General features: G+C 42.3%; 1 protein-coding gene across 4 annotated transcripts in view; it reads right to left on the bottom strand.

Annotated features, from left to right (window-relative positions):
• Window positions 1-17,512, bottom strand: part of CRHR2 (corticotropin releasing hormone receptor 2) — a 151,892-nt gene that overhangs the window by 33,077 nt on the left and 101,303 nt on the right. For all 4 annotated transcript variants that reach the window (XM_072925271.1, XM_030264198.4, XM_002196341.6 and 1 more), the window contains 4 exons: window positions 12,681-12,798; window positions 10,006-10,159; window positions 6,941-7,001; window positions 2,739-2,811 (listed from right to left, as the gene is read on the bottom strand). In XM_072925271.1, coding sequence (XP_072781372.1) covers window positions 2,739-2,811; window positions 6,941-7,001; window positions 10,006-10,159; window positions 12,681-12,798 — 406 coding nt within the window. The remainder of the gene's footprint in view (window positions 1-2,738; window positions 2,812-6,940; window positions 7,002-10,005; window positions 10,160-12,680; window positions 12,799-17,512) is intronic.

Below are 17,512 nucleotides of genomic sequence, written 5' to 3'. Positions count from 1 at the left end.
TGGGTGAAGCCAATTGTTACTTTCCCAGGTGCACAGGAACTGTAATTTCATGGAGTATTTAGAATTTCAGCTTTCAATGTTAGTCCTCTTTTGGAAATAACACAAATTTCTTCTTGTAGCACTCGTGTCTATTTTCCCAGCAGAGGCCTGGGATAGCTGTCTCAGAGTTGTCATAGAATGGTTTGGGTTGGAAGGGACCTTAAATCTCATCCAGTGCCACCCCCTGCCATGGACAGGGACACCTTCCACCATCCCAGGGTGCTCCAAGCCCCATCCAGTCTGGCCTTGGACACTTCCAGGGATCCAGGGGCAGCCACAGCTTCTCTGGGCACCCTGTGCCAGGGCCTCACCACCATCACAGGGAAGAATTTATTCTAAATATCCCATCTACATCTACTTTCCATCATCTTCAGGCCATTCCCCCTTGTCCCAGCAGAGCTGTGCTCTGTCCTGTTTGTTCTTTCACAAAGCACAGCTGCAGCTCCACTTCAATTCCTCATTAGTTCCAATCCAGCTGGTGAGCAGTGACTGACAGATGTCACAGAGCTGTCCTCTTTTTGAAACCCCTGTGTTTTCCACTTGTGGTGGCCACTGTTCAGGGGAGGGAAGAGGAAGGCAGAGCTTTGTCTGTGCTAAGGCAGAGCCAAAATCCCATCTGAGGGCTGTGATGTCTGACTGTGCTGCCCTGGGTGTACAGCAGATGTCAAATTCCAGTGCTCCTCACCCAGCACTTTTCACAGCACCCTTGAAAGGGTCAGTGACTCCAACAACAGCAAGTGATGCTTCAGTCATTTTCTCCAGTTTGAATTTATTCACATAAGGATCAAAAAAATGAGCATGTCAAGTGGCTTTAAGACACCGTGGGGTTGTGGGTTTTAATTAGAAACACTCCAAAAATGAACTGACAGTTCAAATAAAAATAAAAAAAAAACAGGGGAGCAGATTTTAGGAACAGGAGTGTGCTGTAACAGGAGCTTTCAGATTTGCAGTATAGATTTTGTTTGCAGAGGGATGCTTTCCTCCCCCAGCAGTGCTCTCTGAGGGGAATAACCCCAAAGTGAGGGGAGCAAGGGCTCACCCTCAGATTTTATCAGCTCCATTCCACCCCACAGTGCAATTAGTGCTGTTACATCATTAGTGTTTTAATTAGGGCTCAAGTGCAGGCAGGCCAAGGTAGAAAGGTTCAATCCAGTGTCAGCTCTGGGCTCTTCAGTCACTGACCTGGTTTAGAGGGGTCTCAAGGCTGCTCCAAATTAGAGGCTGATATAATGACAGATATAATTCTGTATAGAAAGTGGCAGACCCCAACTATACCTCCATATTCTGTGTCTCCCTGGGGTCTTTAAATATTTACAGTGCTGTTCTGGAGAGAAAAAGGCCATTTTCATGGCTGTATGGTATCTGTCAGAGATGCTACTCAATGATTTCACAGATCCTGTGGACTACAAGGGTTACAGAAAATTCAGAGTCACAGATTTCCAGGCAATGATGTGAAACCCAAGTGCTCCAAGCATCACAAATCTCCCACCTTGTGTTGTCTAAATAGGATTTATTTGTGAGGGAATCTCTGTATCACTGAGGTCAATTCACTGTGATGCTCCTTCTGGTTTTATGATGGCTTCCTTAGCAACAAAATTTATATTTTGTATACCACACCCATTGCTATTTCTCTCCTTAGAACATAAATAAAATAATTTTTACATAAAAACATACTTTATTATGGATTTTTTTTTTCTTTTTCAGGCAATCTTTTTGCTGTATCTTAACAACTAAACAGGAATGAGCTCCCCTGCTCTCAGGACACACACTCAGACCAGCTGCTGGGCAGCACAGAAACTTTGTTCACAATGAATCCCATGAACAGGGCACTGACAAGGTGAGAACATGAAACTTCTTAGCCTTGAGAAAGATGCCAGTGGTGCCTTTTCAGGAGCATTTGCCCTTCCCCATGGGGGCTGCAGTGACACAAGGGACAACCACAGCAAACCTTGGTTCCCTAAGAGGGGGACCCCACTGAGCCCTGGGAATTTGCTGTTGGTTAATCTGCCTGGAAGAGCAGAATAATTTATTTTCAGCTTTGTTCTTACTAACAGCTAATTAATAATTTCCATCCACACTCAGCTTTTTTTTTCCCTGGGAAAGCACCGCTGTGCTTCAGCTGAAGGCTCAAAATGGGTTATGAACGAGCTTCCTTCTCCCTCTGCCTAATCTTGGTTGGCACAAGAGACGGAGTGTTGGGTAAACAGATAAACAGCCTGGTAAGTGTGGGCAGCACTGGGGAGGAAACTTCACAACAGGAAATGTAGAAACAAATACACAGCAGTGCTGGTGATGGAGAAAATGGAACTGACAGAGAAAGATGCAACTCCTGACTGTGATTATTCCCTTTTTCTGAATATTCTGTGTGAAAGAATTGCTGTAGTTGTCATGAGCCCCAGGTGGATGAGCAGATATTGTTAATGCACCCCCTGGCTTTGAACATTTTTCTCTCACAACCTTGTACAAAGGCAAATAGCACTGTAGAGGGAGGAGGAAAGAATGGCCCAAACCCAAGGAAACAGCAAAAATAATAATTTCAATTCTTGCAGTGTTATCCGCTGCGGCCACTTCAGAGAACACCTGAAGATGTTTGGCCTTGTTTGTGTCTTATTTCCCATAAAAGCAGATGTGGAACATGACAAATCAAATTTCTTCTGAGTGGGAGATAGCAGTGTCCTCCCACCCACACAAACACTTACCAGGAGAACAAGAATCACTGGCCCTTGGTAGATGTAGTCAATATATTTCCCTGGCTCTTTACCAAACCAGCACCTGTGAAAAACAAAACAAATAGGAAAACAATTTGTTAAGGTACATTAACTTCTTTTAGACTGCAACATGAAGGACATTTATAGAGAGGTGTTCTTTTACTCACTGCACTGTTTATATATAAATAATCAGCAAGTAATGGAATTTTCTGCTGCACATTACCTGTTGTTGGACACAGATCTGAGCTCCACCTTCCCCTTCCATTAGAACATTCATGTTCCCTCTATGGTTTTGGATATTGCCTACGTAAATATTTACAAGAAATATGAGAACCTGCTGTAAAAAGGATGCAGGAGATGTCTGAAAAAGGGATTAAAGAAATATTCTGTGTAAGAGAAAAAACCCCTGTTGTCCATTGCAGTGCCCAGAGACACATAGCACAAAGTAAGGGCTGCTAATTGAAGCCATGTCTTGAGTTGCATGGAAACGCTGTCTAAATAAAACACTGAATGGATAAGGAGTCATCCCATTGGCTTTGAATGAATCTGGGGACCACAGGGGACTCTGGAAGTGCTCAAAAACCATGTAGATGTGGCACCATGGGACATGGGTTAGCGGGGACCTGGCAGTGTTGGGCTCTATGATCTCAGAGGCCTTTTCCAACCCTAATGACTCCATGGCCACCAAAGCCAGCAGACAGAGCAGAGCCATCATGTGAAGCCACCAAATTCCTGCTCCAACATCCCCTTCCAAACTGTCTGGGATGACCCAAAAGAGGCTGGGAATGGACTCAGGGGAAGTGGAATCACAGGTGAACTGAGTGGCCTCGGAGCAGAGGAGAGCCTGGATGTGTCATGTGTGACCGAGCACTGGCTTGACTTCTTCTAATTCCAAGTGGTTTTCTCCCTGCTGTGTTACACAACAAAAAAACCCTGTGATTTCACAGCAACCCACACTGACACTCACTTCATCCTCTTCACTGAGAATAACAAATCTGCTCTGTTTATGTTGGTCAATGAATGAGAGACTGGCCTCAGGTCTGAACTCACACCATTCCCTTTTCCTTGGGGTAGTTTTGGTCCGGGCCAAAAACTAAACAAGGCCAAAACTATTCCTGGGGAACAAATCTGGAGTTAGAAGGAGCCAGAGGATATTCCCAGCAGTCCACAAACTGCAGCTCCCCTGATTTTGGAGGCCAAGAAGGTTTAATGATACGGGTGTGAATTATCCCATACTATTTGGAAGTCGAGCCCCAGGAATTAATCCAGGCCCAGCTAATTCAGTATTACAGATACAGCCACGGAGTCTGCATCCAGAATTCCACCAAGCTAAGACAGATTTGCATTCATAATTCCTTAAGGTTGAGATCATTGGAGCTGCAGATCCCTGAGGAAGTAGATTTCGCAGTTCAAGGGTCTGAAAGTTTTCTTCCCTGTCATGGATACCATCCATAACAAATCTATACAGCAAAAGTTATGCCTTCCCCATCTTTGCTGTGTGAACTAGTAATTTAGTGCCACTGGAGCCATGGAAAAAAGGGTAATTCCTGAGCCAGGGAGACCACAGAGCCACATTTGCACTTTTACAAGCAGCAAGATGTAATAGGTTGCCTCAAAGAGGTTGGAGCCTGTAAGACACGACCTCACGAGTGCAGGGGAAATGAACTGGGATCAGGAAAGCTCTGGTTCAGATGGGATCCTCGTGGGTCACACCATCCCCTCGAAGCCTCTCTCCAAAATGTGGTGTTTGCTAAAACAGGAGGAGCTGCTTGCCCATTGCAGGATGCTCTGAATGGACAGGAGTGTGGAGGTACACAGCTGGCATCAGGAACACTTCAGCACCTCACAATTATTTGCCTTTTCTTGGCTCAATTCCCACATCCTTTAAGTTCCAAATAAATGAGGGAGCTTTGAATGTTTTAGAAATGTGAAAGATGTCTGCTATTCCCTGGTGCACTGAGTGTGAATTGATAATTTTGCAACTCATCTTCCAAAATTTGGGCATGAGAGCAAGACTTAGGACAAGGTACTTCCTCCAGCCAAGTTATCATCCAAGAAGAATCCCCAGGGCAGCCTTAAATGAATGAAACTGTGTTTTTGATTTTTATTTTTTTTAATGTAGCTGGAAAGATATTAAAAAAATTCTACAAGATACACCAGGGTAGGAAACAAATTTCTCCAGAACTTCCAAGATCTACATTTGAGAGAAGATTTTGAAAGGTATTTTGGGAGAACTATTTTTTATTGCCTGAAACTCAGAGAACTAAGAGAAGCAAAGAGTTCCTGGGAAGCTGGCTGCTCTAGCAGAGGGACTAATACAAAGCAGACTGAAGCATGTGGCAGAACTTAGTGGGCTAGAAAAAGTCAGCAAAGAATTTGGAACTGAGCTGGTAGAGCACAAATGAGGTTCCAGGGCAAAGGCTGCTCTTGTTGCTCTTTGGAATTTAAATGTTGCTTAGCTGGAAGACCAAAATGCTGAAATTTATTATCTGAAGTCCAGTGTTAGACCACGGTTGTGCTGAGTGAAGAATTAATGTGGATTTATTTCCACACTGAGAAAACAAGGTTGTGGCCAAGGACAGACTCTGCAACACAGAACTCTCCAGGGGTGTTGCTGGTCCAAGGCTCCTTTTGTAGGTAGTGGAGAAAAAAAATCCCAGCAGCTTCCTTAGGTCTGTGTTCATCTCATTAGGTTATGAACCAGATCTATTACACTGTAATCTAAATATTTCTAATCAAATGAGGTGAGTATTGCTCAGAGGAGACAATTATTTGCCAGAAACATAATAAATGTCTGCAATTGATTAGCAATATTTCATATTTAGAGTCTTAACTGTTCCAATGAGGACTTTTAGCTAAGATACTGCAAACTGTTCTGCCAATCATCTGAACTCTTACTTTAAATCCAACACAGGCCATTGTGCCTGCAATAAAATAATTTCACTGAAAGCAAAAAGAGAAACTTAAATCATTGACAATTATTTGGTGCATCTCTGATAATTATTTGGTGCATATGTGTGAAATAAAAGCCATTTAGCCACTTTTTATTATTTTTTTACCTCTGGAAGGATACATAAACATCCCCTGAATATTGAAGAGGACAATTCAGGAAGACAGTTGTGGTAAGACTCAATTGTGTAAAATACATTTCTGTTGAGTAACACTACTTAATATTCTTCAGGGATCTCTGATAGTTCTTTATATAACCAAACCCACCACGAGGTTTTATCACTATTGTTAATTAGATCTCACTAATGTTCTTCCCCTTAACAAATGCCCATCAATGAAATTACTGCAATAGCTCTTAATAATTTGTGAATAATTTCTTAAATTGAGATTTAACAGTATTTTTTTTTCCCAGAGTTGCCATATTTTGCTAAAGAACTGATAAACCCCAGGCAGGATATTTACCACACGACCAGTTATAGTTGCCTTACTGTGCAGAAAATGATCTCATTTAAATATAAAGATCTCTATTAAATTATTATGAATAGTTATTAAAGATCTCTAATATTAAAAATCTCTATTAAATACAAATATTAAAAAGTCAGGAAGTTGCTTGAAGCATTTTTTAAATGTTCTTTTTATTTTGAGCTTTTAAACTATGACGAGCTACACAACCTGAGCCCCAGCTCAACCTCCACACAACTCGAATGGATACTCAGATGGAGAAAGAGGAAATTTCCATTTTTCCTGAATTTTGGGCAGTCTCAAACACTATTGGAAGCTGCAGACAAGTCCATGTTTGCTGCCTGTGTCCATCTGGCTGGGTCTGACCTCCTGGGAGCACACGTGGTTCCCCCAGTGCTCAGGACAAACGGACACAAGCTCTGAAAGGAGCAAAGTCAGGACCTCGGATTTTGGAAGAGGAACTTCCAGCTGCTTGAAGAATCAGTGGATGAGTTCCCCTTGGGAACCTGTCCTTAGGGACAGAGGAGCTGATCAGACCTGGCAGCTCTTCAGGGACATTTTTGCTTGGGGAACAAGAGCTCTCCAATGCCACGTGTGAAAAATCAGGCAGCACAGGCAGGGAATGGGAATGGCTGAGCAAGGAGCAGCTCCTCACACCGAGGAAGAAGGAAATGCACAGCCAGGGGAAGCAGGAATATGTGGCCTGGGATATGATTTGAATGTGTATCTATTTCCTAATTTGTTTAGAGAGCCACACAAACGCAAATATTAACATCACTTACTGTTCATTTTCATAATACAGCTTTCCAATGGCCCAGGCAATGATGATTGGGCAGGGAATACCTGCAGGAGCAAAAAAAAAAAAAAAGTTAGGAGTTAATCATGGATGGATGGATGTGTCCATGGTACCAAAGTAAATTCAGATTTGTGTGAGGAGAGTCTGAGTTAATGAGTGGGAGACTCTAAATAATAGTAGTCCTATCTTGGTCTGCTTGAGACATCACCACTGCTAAGATCTTTTAATTTAAAAATTTAAAAAGATCATCTCAACAAAACTTTAGTATCATTAAGGAAAGTTAATAAAAATATTAAAAACAAAAATAAAGGCCAATATTTCCACAGGAGTGACCAGAAGAATTCTGGCTGACTTAAAAGCAGTTTTGGACCCTCTTCATTTTCCTGCAGTTGGTACAGCAGAATCTTTAAAGACAGTACTTGGAAGCTGATGTTTAGGTTTTTGTTTCCCAGGCTCCAAGAAGCTTGTAAACATATTGGGATCTATAGATGAAGCACAATTTCAAAACTTTCAACAATTTTTTTTTTTAGTGTTCCTTATGAAACAGGATTATGAGAAATAATAGCTTGATATCTTGAGGTATCAGAATTCTTGGGTTTTTTTCTCTCTTTCTGAAGGATCCAGCTACTTTTAACTTTACAGACATCACTGCACTCCCTAACAGTGTTTGTGTTAGACCTTCCAAACCAGCTGGTTTGATGGGGATTTGCTGCAGGAGGGACCTGGAAGGGAGGAGGAGGAATGGAAATGGAAGAGGCCTCTTGACTCACATTCAGGCAAGGACTAGACCCATGTCAAAATTAAAAGGGGAGGTTTTTCCTCTCCATTCCCCCTTTCACTTCTCACCTCAGGAAAACCCAAACAAGTCCAGGCTCACCATGTCCATCCCCCATTCCAAACTGCAGGTTCATGTATCTGAAATCACTGAGGTGAGCTCAGGGACAGAGCCTCAGTGACTCTCACGAGTATCTGCAGTGAGAGTAACATGACTTAAACCCCCATGGAGGAGCAGAGGTGCATTTGTCTCTGACACAAATTTGTCTCTTTTAACCTTCCCACTTTCCCTTCTGTGGGAAATGGAGGCTTTGAGGAGATGGAAGGAGAACCACAACACAGAGGGGATGGGGCAGTGCAGCAAGCACATTTCTCTCCCTCTCAAGAGTCTTCATAGAGGTGCACAGAGAGAAATGAAAGAGAAAACAATTTCTATTTCTGCTCCTTGTTTTTCCCTGTGTGGAATGTGTTTGGAGAATTGTTTACCTGGAGTGAGTGCTTGATTATATTCTGGTGAGGATTGTTTGAGCCTGATGGCCAATCCAACCCACCTGGGGCTGGGCTCTGGAGAGGGTCACGAGTTGTGTTAGAGTTAGAGAAAGTAGTATGTAGTTTTAGTATCCTCCTTTTATAGAATATATTAATGTATTTTAACATAGTTATAACAAAGAAAACATTCACCCTTTTGAATTGAGTCAGACATCATCATTTCTTCATATTGGGTTTGCCTGCATTTACAATAGGGCTGAGTTGCTGAGGGGTCAACTTTAACCTCAGCAAGGAGTGGAGCAGCTCTGATCTCCTGCCCCAGCATCCCTGGTACCTCCTGTGCCCTTCAAATGATTGTGCTTTGTTTCATCCTGTTCACCACCCACTCAAAGGGTCTGGAGCACTCATTTCTCCATGTTTTTGGGAGGAATGGACAGAGAAAATGGAGCCATGTGCCCTCTCCTGAAGGAAAACATTTTACTTTTCCTTGTTAAGTGAAGAATAGGGATTTGAGAGTAAGACTGGTAAAAAAATGTGTATGAGGAGGCACAGCAGAGCCAGAATGCACCCAAAACGTGGCTGGAAAGGTTTATTCAGCTCACAGCACTCCTGCATGAGTGATGAGAGACCCAGAGGATTCTGACAGAGGTAGAAAGTGAAAACACCAGGGATCAAACCAGTCTGGGGGAGAGCTGTGTTAGCAGCTGATCTTCCAACTTGCTGAGAGAATTGAAAACTATTGGGGAAAAAAATTCAATCAACTCCCCAAATAACCATCTTCTTTCTACTGCAACTCCTATTTCCTCCCATTTGATTTTGGACTGAACGACATATTTTTTTTCAAAGGCTGTTTCTGCCTTCAGAACTTCAATCCAATTACTTCTGCAGAGAGGGAGAGGCACTTCTGAATAAAATATCATTCTGCTTTCACAAAAGAAAATATTGGTGACTTTTTTCCACCTTTCTTGCTTCAACAGAAAAGAACTGCTAGATTCACTAGTTCTGTCTGACCTCAGATTTTCATTCAAGTGAACAAACTGCCTGCATGGGGCTTGTCCTGCCAAACATCTTCTGGCTGAGTTCAAAACATGGAGATGGTGGTTGGGAAGGATCTCTGAAGGTGTTTGCTCCAATTTCCTGCTCTGAGCAGAACCATCAATTCCCACCCACCTCAGCCAGAGCTTAGTCTGGCTAAATTTTTAATAACCCCAAGGTCAGAAGCCTCACAGATTTAAGTGACATATTTCAGTGTTCCACCATCTCCTGGTACATTTTCTGTTTTCTTAACATCCACCTGGAACCTCCCAGTCTGCAGTTTATGAGTATTGTTCCTTTTTATAACATCTGCTATTACCAAGCAGAATTTGGCTCCATCATCTTTGTAATTATCTTCCAGATCACTCCTGGTACCCAACAGATCCCTCTTCATCTTCCTCTTTGCCAGATTAAAGCAGCTCAGCTCCTTCAGCCTCACATCACAGCTCATGTCCTTTAGATCCCTGATCACATTTCCAGCTTTGCCCCAGCTGAGTCTTTGGGTAGCCCCAAGGACAGTCCAAAACCTCTTTGTTTTCTGGGAACAAATTCCTCAGCAGCTGTGGGGCTGGACTGGCAGATAATAAGGCTTTTTTTTTCAAGTCAGCTCCTCACTTGGAAGTGTCTGTTCAGACTGAGTAGTCCAGATTTCACCCCAGGGGATTTATAATATTTAATCTTGCCTCTCTTTGTCTTTAACACTTGAAAGCCAGGTTTCACAGAACACCATTTTAACCACAAAAGGTCACTTACACCATCCAATGAAGAGAAAGACCCATTTCCTCAGCTTATCTGTGGAGTAGGTCATCACTATAGCAGTGTGCAAGTAGCAGCCTTCCACAAACATCCAGAAGAAGTTGGTCACCACAAAGTAATTGTAGACAGTGGTAATACATCGACACCAGGGCTAGAAAGGGAACAGAAAATAATATTTTAAAATCATGGTGAGAACACTTAAAAGATTATTTATGTCATTATTCCCTTAAAAAAAAATCAATGATAAAATTCACTCATGGGATGCAGATTTATGCTGTGGCTTGGAATCACAATATTTTAGGTGCTGACAGGAACTCACTGATCCATCTGTGACCTTCTACTGAGGCTGGCTTTGACCATAACATGCAGGATCTGCTGTACCAAACCTGTCTGGAAAACTCAGGTTCCAGAACAAGGCTCCAAGAGGAGCAGGTCATGTCACCACAGGTGAGGTGTGTCAGTGTCATGGTCTTGCTTAATTTCCACTGAGGAGCACAATGGATATTTAAAAAAAAAAAATATTTCAAAGGCACGTTTTTATCAGCCAATTCATCCCCTCTGTTCCTGCCACTGGTGCTTCATTCTGTAAGTCACACCTGAATTTTAAGTCACATGGCACCTCTGAATTTTGCCACAGCCTCAACAGGAACTTTTTGCAAAATGTGAGAAAATGTGTTTTTTCTCCCCAGAATGGCTGTGCAGTGAGAGCACAGCTGTGGGAGGCACAATTAGCTCCAGATGGGAACATCCCAGCAATAAATCACAAGGAACTGAGGGTAATTACCACAGTGCTGCTCACTTAAGTCTGGGAAAAATTCCTTCTTACCCAGCAGACATCGAGTGCACTCCCTGGAGCACAACTCTCATTACCTGGGTTCTCTGCTATCACTGATTTTGGTCATTTTGGTCTCACCATTCTCCAGCCTTTTAATTAACTGTAGTGAAGTATTTCCAGCTTTTACCCTCAGTTAATTTTGTTTTAGCCTTTATATGCAGGAGATGCTGATGGTCTACAGGCAGCCAACAGAGCATCAGATGCACCACCACACCCAGTAAAATTCTGAGGTTTAAGAATTTACTGGGCAAGAAACACACTTAAAAAATGACAGCCCATCCACAAGTTGTGATCACTTCTGTGTGTTGAATGGAAATAAAAAGAAGAAATCTTTCAGATGTATTAACACTTTCATTTCTGTATTATTTCATTAACATTTGAAATTTAGTTTGGCTTCACACTTAAAATAGGATTAAAGTCCAAAACAACCCAGAAGAAACTGAAACATTTTGTTTCCAAATGTTTGTTTAAACCAAACTTCCTTTCCTTTCCTTTCCTTTCCTTTCCTTTCCTTTCCTTTCCTTTCCTTTCCTTTCCTTTCCTTTCCTTTCCTTTCCTTTCCTTTCCTTTCCTTTCCTTTCCTTTCCTTTCCTTTCCTTTCCTTTCCTTTCCTTTCCTTTCCTTTCCTTTCCTTTCCTTTCCTTTCCTTTCCTTTCCTTTCCTTTCCTTTCCTTTCCTTTCCTTTCCTTTCCTTTCCGTAAATTTTTGTACATCAATTGTACATCCAAGTCAATTTTTCCTATGTCAGAACTAAGAGGAGCTGGCTGGTGCATTGGGAAGATTTTGGGACAAACAAATACAAATAATGGTGATGAGATCTCTCCCTGCACGACTTCCATAGGAGACCAGGACAAAATGAATTTTGAGCAAGTCCTTCGTGGAGTTATTAAAATTGAATAGAATTGAGTAAAATTGCAGAGCTCCTTAGTTCATACCTTTCTGTTTATGTGACTGAGGATTCTTGATCCCCACATGTACCCACCATCAGGCTTCAGATAACTTCGCCAATTCCTTCTTGATTTTTTTTTTTTTTGGAAGCATTATAAACTTAATGCAAAATATTTCCACATTGATGTTTCTGTATCTGTAATTTAATCTCCACTGATCAGCACAGAAGAGATCACATCAATAGCTAAAATAAATGATGTTCCCATTCATTCTGGTGGTGTTATTTTGACTGACTTATCCCACAATCACATAACAAACTTATCACCAAGCTTGTAAAAAGCACCTTTCCCAAAAAGGCTGCAGAGAAAAGACGAGTTAATGAAAACTGGGGCATGTAATGATCCATCCTTATATTTCCAAGTTTATATTTTCATTGTCACTTTGTGCTCACATTTTAAGAGGCATTTGAGTCCTGTCTCCAACAGATTTTTCCTAAATAGCTGTAAAAATCTCAATAAAAATTTGCAGCATAATTATGAGGACAAGTCACACAGGATGAAATTGTTGACCATAAAGCTCCTAAACTCCATCTTCTGGAGTGTGAGACTGCCAGAAGCACAGACAGAGCAAACACTGAATGAACAGAATCTACATTTTCTCAAAGGAGCTTCTGGATGAGTAATAATAGAGATTTATGCACGGACATCTTCTTTATGTGGGCACTAACGATTTCTTTGTTTGTTTTCCCAAAGCATGGGGCTGAAGTTCAGATGTCAAATCTCACATTTGAAGAGCTAATCAAGGATGGTGAGTGCCCAGCTGACACTGAAATGAAGGCAAGCATGGAAGTCTCTCTGAGCACATGCCTAAAAGTCCCTTGAAATATCCAGACACAGAAACTCAGCACCCTGAGCTCCAGGGCAGGGCCCTGCCACCTCCCTGCACCCACCTCATTGCTCCCGTGGATGTTGTGATCTATCATTTGAAGCAGAAACCACATCACGTTCCTCAGGATGAACGTGGTGATCAAGTTCCAGTGGATGATATTCCGCAGGCATCTGATACTCCTGAGCAGGGAAACACACTGAAGTGAACATATATAATGAACATATCCACCCACACATCAATAGCCATATAAAACAAATGAGTAAATTCTGTTAATTGCACAGTTTATCCCCCTGCAAACCCTCTGTTACTCTACGAAACAGGAGGTTTGTGTTTTTGCAAAGCCACTGACAACAATTTGTCTGGACAACACAATTGAATCAAGTCAAGCAAGTGAAACTGCTTGGATCTACTAGAAAAAAATAAACCAAACATTCAAACTGTTATTTCATCCTTTGTTATTAGTTTTGCTCCCCTTCCCTCCATCTCTAGAACAACTGGAATTGATAGAAAAACCTCTGAACAAGCAGGCTGCCCTGGAGGCTGCTGAGCTGCTCACAGAAGGAGATTTAGTGACAAGTATTTGTGCTGGAGTGGCAAAGCTGGAATAGTTTACATTTGGTTAATTCTTGAACAGGCTCACCTGTGTGAGTCTGGATTAATGCAACACGAGAGCACAAACTACCTGCTTTTCAATCCTGGGCTTATCTGGCTTAAATTTTACCTTAAATGAGGCAGAGCTGCACATCCTCCTTCATCAGGAAATATTTGTGTCTGTTTTTGGTCTCTCCCCAGCCCCCATTCAGGTACAATGTAAATTATGAGCACAAAGTAAAATGTGAGCTACAGTAAGCTGGGACACAGTGCCATAAAACAAAAGAGGGCACAGCTGAAATATACTTGCTGCTGGAAATGGCAGCCAGGGCATGATGCTATTGCCAGAAAACAAAGAATCACTGAGGCAAGACAGAGTTGCTTGTGACAGGTTCAGTCATTTAAGACCAGAACATTTCTCTTCTGATTCTTTGTGAACTGTTAAAGGCTGACAAGTGCCAAGTTGCAGCGTTGCAGTTAGAGAATTTTCAATTAAATGATCTTTTCTCAGCTAAAAGCAAACCCCTCCATTTATGAAAATCACTTCCACAGGGGTCCAAAGTGCCAGAGCAATTCCTGGGATTTGGCAGTGGCCATATCAGGCTCCCTGCTTGCCAGGGAAGATGCCAGATAATGTGGGACAAACACAGAAAGTGGCTCAAAGCTGCTCAGCTGGAAGGGACTGATCTCACCCCAGGGACAACAGAAAAAGAGGCACAATCCAAAAACCAACTTTTTGTTGCCTCTGGTCTTTTGCAAGGCAAACAAGCCACTCTTCTTAATGATAAACACTATTTTCCTACCATAAAACTCATTGTGCTGTTCTTAGGACTAAGTTAGTCAGTGTTAGGGCCAGAAGGAATTCTGTGATGTCCTTCAGCCTCACAAATCTCTCAGAGATTTCAAGCAATTGAGAAAAAAAAACCAAAAACCCACACACAAAAAAACCCAAAAAATAAAAACAGAAGACCTCCCACATATGAGATACTTACAGAAAGACACCAATGTTAAAATCACCTCTGAGTTTAACAACTCAGGCTGCCAGAATGAAATTTGTATTTGGTTTGAGAGCCTCAGTGACTCATGATGAGTTAATTTTGAGAACAAATCTCCAGCTGCTCAAACCCTTTCTCTTTTATTTAAGCTACAAACTCCAAAATGCTGCTCTCAGACATGTCAGACCCGTCTCACGTTGAGAATTTCACTTTTAACAAAAGACTGAGGTTCAGGGTTTGGCTTTCAAAGAAATGAGGCAACCAAGCTGCCCATGCTGGGCTCCTGGAGAGCACCTGGCTCTGAGACATCCTGCTCAGGGCTGTTCCCTGTGCCTCATCCTGCCCCAAAATGTCCTGCAGCTCCCCTTCACCTACTTGTTTTATTTACTCCATCCAGGTCAAGGATTAGCAAATGAAAGGATGAGTTTGAAACATTGCTTCTAGGGAGAGAAGGAGACAGGGGACTAAAACTAAGGAAATTCAGGTCAATCTGTGAGTTATTGAGATGAAATTAATTGCTTTTGAGAGCTTTAATCACAAAACAGATTTGGTACACTTGCCACTTGGATGTATTTCTTGGCAAAGGTAAGATAAAATGAATGGGGAATAAAAACATCCTTGCTGCAGGCATCCTTTTAGATATAGCTATATTTAGGTATTTTTTAGTTTAATCATCCCATAAGCTGGAACATTACAAAATCTGGCTAGGGGAAATCTTATTGCCACAAGATTTACAGCAGGAGATTGGACTGGACATACAGACAAGATCAAATGAAAAGTTGTAGATTTTTGGATCATAAAAAAGAGATTTTCCCCCAGGAAGATCCCAGTCATCAAAACCACATTTTCTTCTTTGACAAGCTCAGTGGACTTGAAGATCTCTTCTTTCCCAATCTTAGCAATTCTGTGGTTCTAAGTTTTTATCTAGTGCCTACCTGATCTTTGTGCTCCTTAATGCTTCTTGGTTCCTACTGGTTTTTATTCTTTGCCCATCACTCTGCATCCTTCAGATTTTTAGTGGTGGAGGGTCTGGTCTGTGTTGGAAACCTCCAATCTTAACAGATAATTATCAAAACACTCCTTGTTTTCAAAAAAACCCATCTGTGGAGGGAAGGTGTGCTCCTGGTGTAAATAAAGTATATCCTGGTGTAAATTAATTTAAGTATGAATGTAGCCAGCAGCTGGAATTGACCAAAATGAAGCCTGAAGCTTTGGCTTTGGACATGAAACAGGGACAGTTGGCTCTCCTGTCCCACTGCCTTTAGCAAAAGCCATATTTTGGGTATGAGTAACCTCACAGCACTGCCTCATTCCCTTTTGGAGACACTGGGTGTGTGACTTGGATGGTAAATAAGTGCTTTCACCTGCTAAAAAGCTTTGTGTCTTTGGGGCTAACAGAGCCATGAAAGATAATCTGAGAGATGTCTGAAAGTGTCACAGACTTTCTCAAATAACTCAGGCAGTGATGTGACACACAGAACAGTTTTAACCTTTTCCCTTTTTTCTTTTGGGTTTCTTTTTGTCTGTTTTTTTTTTTTCCCTCTAATTTTCTTTTAATAAGAATCCCAACTGGACACTGAAAATTTGTTATTGCTCACAATAAGCCCAGAGCCCGTGGTTCTGTCTCCTAAGTACCACCAGCACAGAAATCAACGGCAGTAATGCAATTCACAGCCAAGGGCAGGGAAAGCTTGAGAAATAACTGTGTCAGGTTTCTAGTGGGGAGGGAAAATCTGCAGGATCATAAAGTGTGGAGGCTGCAGGGCACAGCAGGGCTGCAGTCCATGGAACAGGGGAACAATCTCTTGGCAGCCACCTGAAAAAGCTGCTCTCATTTTCAGCGGGGGGAGTTATTGTAATTTAGCAGGTGTAAAGCACCTGGAGGGATACTGAGGAAAGGGTTTCCTCATTCCAGGCTTTATTCGTGTGAGACTGCTCTGCTGGGCTCAGGAGCTCACCCTGTGCACAGAACTCATCTCTGCAGCCAGGCTGGAGTCTGAGGTGAGTACTGAATGAAGGACACTTCCCAAACTGGGCAGCAAAAGTGCTGAACAACAGGAGACCTGCAGCACAGCTAGTGTTTGCTGAAAGGACAAAGCTGACCTTGCCACACTCATTCATCTCAAAACCTGAAGAAAAAAAACTCAGGATATTCATAGGAGTAATTTGTCCTCCACAGGGTTTTTCCTGGTTCTTCATAGCTTAAATTTATGAGCCTTAATTTAAATGTAAATACCCCTGTTATTCATGAAAATGACCTGTCCCATTTTGAAAACTTAAAACGCTCGTATCAGTCTCTTATGACAATGAGCCCCACAGTTCCTTTCTCCTTGATTAATTATCGGCTTTGCTCTGAGGAGTGGAAAAGTAACCAAGCCTGTGCTCCAGGAGCAGCAATAACACAGAAAAAGAATATTCCAATCACACTACAACTGGCAGGAGGTGGAATTTAAAACACATGAAGCTGTGTTAGAATTTAGTGAACTGAGCTTTTCTGGAGGCACGGGGGCTGGTATGAATGAATTCCTTCAAAATCCAGAAGCTAAGAAATTCGGGGTTCCTCTTACCTCAGGAGGGGGGTATCACAACTTGGGGGTGGTGGCAGTGGCAACATGAAGAAATTGAGAGCACAGAGAGCACAGAGCTGCCTCTGCAGAGGGGAGAAATGGGAGCTGAGGGGACTGGGTGCTGAAATGCTGCTTCACACACAATTACAGCACTGCTGGCAAGGAACTGTGACTTACAGAGCCATTCAGAGCTCCCCAACCCAAAGGAACAGATGATGGAAGGTTTCCTATTCATCTTCATGTCAGGTAACATCACTTGTGCCATTTCCACTTGTTTTACAAGCCTTGATGTGTGCTGAATGCAGCAAGAGCAGCAGCAGCACAAATCACCAGCCCAGAGATCCTGAAGGCTGGCACATCACAAGACACCACAGACTGAGGCTACAGGAATTAATTATTTCCTTCCTACTCTAATCCTTTTCAGATAAAAATCACTGGTCAGGGCTTTGGCTGGACTCTTCTGCTCGTTCTTCCCTGGTGATGGATGCAATAAAGACAGAAGTGACAGCAATGCACTCACCACAGACTTAAAGATTGAGGTCAGAACATAAAGACATAAGAATGTCCATGGTCACTCAGAGCAGTGTGCCATTTAGGCTGGGACTCAGTCCCTGTGGGGATCAGTAAAAATTAATTTGGGAAAGCGCTTTGGTAACAGGAGAGTTGAACTGCAAGTTGGTTCTTACTCTTACCTCCTTGCTTCTGGCAGTCAGAAGATATTCCTGAATCAGAGGCTGCAT

Source organism: Taeniopygia guttata, chromosome 2, assembly GCF_048771995.1.
Source record: "Taeniopygia guttata chromosome 2, bTaeGut7.mat, whole genome shotgun sequence".
NCBI classification, from domain to species: Eukaryota; Metazoa; Chordata; class Aves; order Passeriformes; family Estrildidae; genus Taeniopygia; species Taeniopygia guttata.
The sequence above is the reverse complement of the archived record's forward strand: the minus strand, read 5'-3'. Positions and strand labels throughout refer to the sequence as shown.